We start from the raw sequence: 5305 nt of genomic DNA, 5'->3' as shown, positions 1-5305 counted from the left end.
CCGGAGCCGGGTCTCGATCTCCTGCGTGCGCTGCTTCACCAGCCCCGGCTTCCCGCGGACGCTGTGGATGCTGTCGCTGCTCGAGCTCCGCGTCAGGTTGGAGCTCATGGAGGACGAGGTGGGGGTGTAGCAGATGGTCTTCAGGAAGTCTCTGGAGAAGTGACTGGCGTGGTCCGGGCGGCATAGGAAGGGCGGGGGGCTCTTCAGCGGGGCTCCCTCCAGCAGAGAGGGGCCGGGCTCGGGCTTCTCGGGGCCCGGGGCTTGGCCTGGCAGAGGCAAGTCCTGGTTCTCCTCGGGGATGGCGGCCGGGCCGTCCCGGCACAGGGCCCCTGGCTCGGCGGGCGTGCCCTTCAGCCTCTCCAGCTCTTTGGTGTGCTTGCGGACCAGGCCCGCCTTCTGCAGCTGGATGATGGACTCCTGGTGCTGCATCAAGTAGCTGTTGCTCGTGGGTTTCTCGGCCTCTTTACTGAACAGGAGCCGCAGGTCCTTGGCCGGCTTCGGATCTTTCTTGGGTGACAAGTCTTCCTTCGCTGCTTCCGAGCCGGGAGGGTTCTTATCACAGTGAGAATTCTTCACGAGGAGGGACTTTGGCAGGGCTTTGTGAGTCTCTCTGGAAGGTTCCGGAAGGCTGGCGGGGGGCTCCGGGGCAGCTCCGGCCCCTGGGCCGCCGGTGTCTGGCCTCCTTGAGCCTGTTGGTGGTAGGAAGAGGGCAGTATCGGTTGGGCCAGAAGCCAGTTTTTCCAAAGCTCGGGACCTGCCGGCCACAGGGGAAGACGTGAGTTGGGGCAGGAAGGTGGGCTGGGTGCAGATGGCGGCAGCACCGGGGTTCTTGCATCGCTCCCCGAAGGCCTCGGGGGTCCCGCCGGCTGCAGGGTACATGCAGTCAGCGCAGGATTTGTAGGAAGGCTTCACTTTGTTAAGGATCCCGAAGATCGCGTCATGCTGAAAGGGGCAAGAACATGGTGAGGATGCAGTATAAGCTGAAGACGGAAAAACACAAGGAGGGTGGTGGGCAGTGCTCTCCCTTCAGCTGGTGTTGGGACAGAGAGCTCTCAGAACCGGAACCTGCTCAACTGTGACTGATGCAGGTTCAGAGACGAGTTAGAGACACTCAACTTCCTGGAAGCTATGAACCCATGATCCTGGACAAATCCCTGGCTACACAGCCAGGAGTGGTACCTCCAAGGGCCTCCCTTCTCACCTTCTCAACCCCTGCCTCTGCCACCTGCACCAAATGACCCTTTCCAGTGCCCCGATTTCGCCTGGAAACCAGGGTGACTTTGCCCTCAGAGGATCGTTGCTGTTGCTGTGTCACCCAGTCATGTCTTGACTCTTTTGTGACCCCACCAAGCTCCTCTGTCCATGAGATTTCCCTGTCCATGAGGCAGGCATACTGGAGTGGGTTGCCATTTCCTTCTCCAGAGGATCTTCCCGAACCAGCAAAGAAGTGTCTCCTGCACTGGCAGGTGGATTCTTTACCACTGAGCCACCAGGGAAGCCCTCAGAGCATCGTGCGAATTAGTGAAATAACATTTCTGGCACAGTAACTGGGTTTCCATTTCAGAAAGGGCCTGGAGTCTGCAGCCTGGTGATGACCCTGCACGTCTTGCACAACAGAGCGTGGCTCCGAGAAACCATCACCCGACTGTGTTCTTCGCAGAGAGGTGGCGAAGAGCAAAGATGGCTTGGGAATGATGCTAATACAGACCCGAACGCGGGTGCCGGCAGCCTCGACGAGGGAACCAGCCGGAGGTGGGTTTCATGCACCAACGGGGTCTGTAAGGCTATGTAAGATGGTGCTGCGGGATTGCTATCCATTTTCCCAAGGTGGCAAGGGACTGCGGTCCTGATATACACGCAAGCACTTGTGATGGGAACGACAGACTGGGGATTTGATTTGTTTCCACCTGATGTCAAGAGCCGACTCACTGGAAACAACCCTGAGGCTGGCAAAGATTGAAGGCAGGAGGAGAAGGGGGCGACAGGGGATGAGATAGGGCTGGATGGCATCATCGACTCGATGGACACGAGTCTGAATAACCTCCAGGAGATGGTGATGGACAGGGAAGCCTGGCATGCTGCAGTCCATGGGGTCGCAAAGAGTCGGACACCACTGAGCAACTGAACAACAATCTGGGGTATGGGAAAGTGTACGGGGGTGAGATGAAACAGCCACACACTGGTAAAGATCAAAGCCGGGTAACAATTTATATGTCTTACATTTTACGTAAGAAAAAAAGATTTAGAAGCCTTGCCTGACACAGCAACGGGGCAGCGGGGTCAAGGGAGCGGTGTGCAGACATTCCTTGGGGCCTCTGGTCCTCCCATGTCTACCCTCCACAAGGGCCTGCAGAACCTCTCGGAAATCCACCCAGGGGCTGTATGAGGGGGGCTGCCCCCAGGCGGAATGGAAGTAGCAGGCACGCCCCCCCCACCCCCACCCCACGCCTACCTCGAGGTCGTCCGGGCAGCTCCTCTTGCTGTTGTTGTTATTTAGGTTTTCCCGGTTGAGCAGGTTATCGAGCTGGGCTGCCGGCTGCCTCCACCTCCTGGCTCCCAGGGCCTCCTCCCTTTCCATCTCCTCCGCCTGCGGCTCAGGCTCTGGTTTCTTCGTCACTTCCCTCTCGCAGAGTCCCGGACCTTCTGGGGGGTGTCTGGCTGGCTGGGACACCTCTGCCAGCTGAGCAGCTTCCTCCAGCAGAGCGTCCCTCTCCAGATCCTCCAGGTGGACGGGGCCGCCCGTCTCGTCGCCTGGGGCCCGCAGCAGGGGGTCTGAGAGTCGCCGGAAACAGCAGGGCAGAGCAGCGCCCCCCAGGGCCCCGCTGCCCGGGAACTCAGGCAACGGGGCGGTGGCGTCCAAGCAGGGCGGCGGGGCTTCCGGGGTGCTGTCCAGGGTCTCTGGCTGGAAGTCCCCGGGCCCCACGGGGTCGTCCACAGGCTGCTGGAGGCAGCTGTCATCGGTCTGCTGGCGCCACAGCTTGTTGTGCCGCTGTTTGCTGGGGGAAGGAGGGAGGAGGAAGGTGAGTCGAGGCCAGTGCCCAGAGGGTCCTTGGAAGGGGCTGGTGGGGCAGGGGGGGGCAGCCCAAGGCTTGGGTGTACGCCAGGGGCTCACCTGGGTGAAGCCTCTCTGGGATCATTTATTCCCATGACATTCAAGGGTGACGGCAAAGGCCCTGGGACCCAAGCCATCGTGGCTCCCACAGGAGCGATCTGTGGATGGCCACGTAAACAGCTTTGTCACGTGATGAGGATGTTGCAGACACGGGGGTCTGGACCTGAAATCCCATCACGGCCCCAGTGCCCCAGCTCACTGTGTTGAACCTGGTCACACCCCTGATGCTCAGTCTCTGTTCCCCCATCAGTCAAATAAGAAACTGTATCTTTTCCTACTGCCTATGTAGGGAAATAAAGCAGATGAAAGCAGAGAGTTGGTAAGAAATTACACACATTCATGTGACCACGTGAACACGTGATGCACCTGAATAAAATTGGGAAGACGCCAGAAAATCAGAAATATTTGTGTAGGTCAGAGAGATTACAGGTCAGTTTTTTTTAAAGTCTTATAGCACTATAGTATTATTTTTATATAACAATTTTTAAACATAAAGGGTTAAAAAAAATAAGAGGCTCATAATGAAATAAGGTCAATGAGTCACCTCCGTGAGTCTTAAGAGACTCACCGCCGTCACGGGGCTGAGGGTTAAGAGATATAAACGTAAAAGGCTGTGCAAACTATGGGCTTGCTCTTGTTTTCGGGTGTCTGCTCTGCGTGCGTGGGCCAGGCCAGGCCCGGCAGGCCCTAAGATGGGGCTGCGATCCAAGGTCAAAACGCTGTGCTGCTGTGAACCTGGCCTGGAGAGCCCTGGCTGGGCTTCAGACCGATGATGGCAGCAAGTGACTGAAGGGCTAAAGGAGCTGATGTGTCCATCCGCTCCCCCTCTGCCCTGCCTGCACATCTGTCCAGCTACTCTCCGGCTGACAGTGAAGGAGTCCAGAGACGTCCAGAGCTATTCTCCAGACCCCTGGTTGCTTCCTTAGATGTGGCCAAGAAGCTGGTGGACTTAGCCTGTGGCCTCCCCATGGCACCGAGCAGAACAGCTGTCAGGGAGGCCTTGGGCAGACAGCAGAAAGGAACAGGGAGAGTGAGTGGATCCACCTGGGTCACTGGGGACCACCCCCCCGTGGGGGCAGGATCACCCTGCATGGGATCCCCAGAGGCCGACAGGCCTGGGGAATGCCCCGCCTCCCTGGGCCGCCCTCTGGCTGTGTGACATGGGATAGGCGGGATCCTCTGTCCTTTGCAGACCTTTCTCGTGGCGGGGTAGGTAGGTAGGTGGGTGGTGGTGGTGGTTGGAGAATTGAAAAGCAGCTGCATCACCACTGACCACGAGATGGCCTACTAAAGCATCTGGATAGTGCTCGTGGGAACTTTACAACCCTGTGAGGGTAGTGAAAATCGCTCAGTCGTGTCTGATTCTTTACAATCCCATGGGCTGTAGCCTGCCAGGCTCCTCTGTCCATATGGCTTCTCCATGCAAGAATACTGGAGTGGGTGGCCGTTCCCTTCTTCAGAAGATCTTTTGAATCCAGGTCTCGCGCATTGCAGGTGGACTCTTTACCATCTGAGCCACCAGGGAAGCCCAAGAATACTGGAGTGGGTAGTCTATCCCTTCTCCAGGGGCTCTTCCTGACCTAGGAATTGAACCAGGGTCTCCTGCATTGCAGGCGGATTCTTTACAAGCTGAGCCACCAGGGAAGAGGAGGAGGAGGGGCAGGGGGAATGGGATCAATTCTTAACTCAGGAGAGGAGACTGTGACCAGGGCAGATGGATAAGACAGGCCTGAGCTGCCAGCTTGGTGGTGGCAGGCCTGGGTCTGCCCCTGTGGTCCCTGGAGCTGCCCTGCGTTGAAACCTGGCACGGGGCTGGGCACAGAGCAGATGCTTAGGAAACGGGGCAGCCCCGGGCCGAGCCGCACGTGGGAGTCCCGCCTTGGATCAGAAGCCGTGCCCTGCTCCCTCCAGCCGCAGAACAGCTTTCTGTGCGTGCCAACACAATCAACACAGATCCCTCCTGGAAACCGCTAATCAAACCCCAAACAATAGCTGTTTTGCTCAGACGGGCTCCCCTCCACCCCTCCAACCCCGAGGCAGGATTTCTGGCTGTGGAAGCCAACCCTGGACCGGACAGGAGCACAGCTGGGCAGCAGGGCTCACGGAGCTCGGCTTTGCTGGTCGGTTCTTCCCAGCTCATGGTCACCCACCTGGCGTCCAGGATGCCTTCATACTCAGACAGCTGCCTCATAA

At 58.2% G+C, this 5305-nt stretch overlaps 1 protein-coding gene across 1 annotated transcript in view; it reads right to left on the bottom strand.

Moving 5' to 3' along the window:
* Positions 1-5305, bottom strand: part of SSH1 (slingshot protein phosphatase 1) — a 32193-nt gene that overhangs the window by 5053 nt on the left and 21835 nt on the right. Inside the window, exons 13-15 of the mRNA XM_010828846.1 lie at positions 5263-5305; positions 2453-2996; positions 4-942 (exon numbers count right to left, since the gene is read on the bottom strand). Of these exons, the coding sequence (XP_010827148.1) occupies positions 4-942; positions 2453-2996; positions 5263-5305 (1526 nt within the window). The remainder of the gene's footprint in view (positions 1-3; positions 943-2452; positions 2997-5262) is intronic.

This window comes from Bison bison, unplaced genomic scaffold (assembly GCF_000754665.1).
Source record: "Bison bison bison isolate TAMUID 2011002044 unplaced genomic scaffold, Bison_UMD1.0 scf7180017864495, whole genome shotgun sequence".
NCBI lineage: Eukaryota > Metazoa > Chordata > Mammalia > Artiodactyla > Bovidae > Bison > Bison bison.
This window is presented reverse-complemented; position numbering and strand designations above follow the sequence as displayed.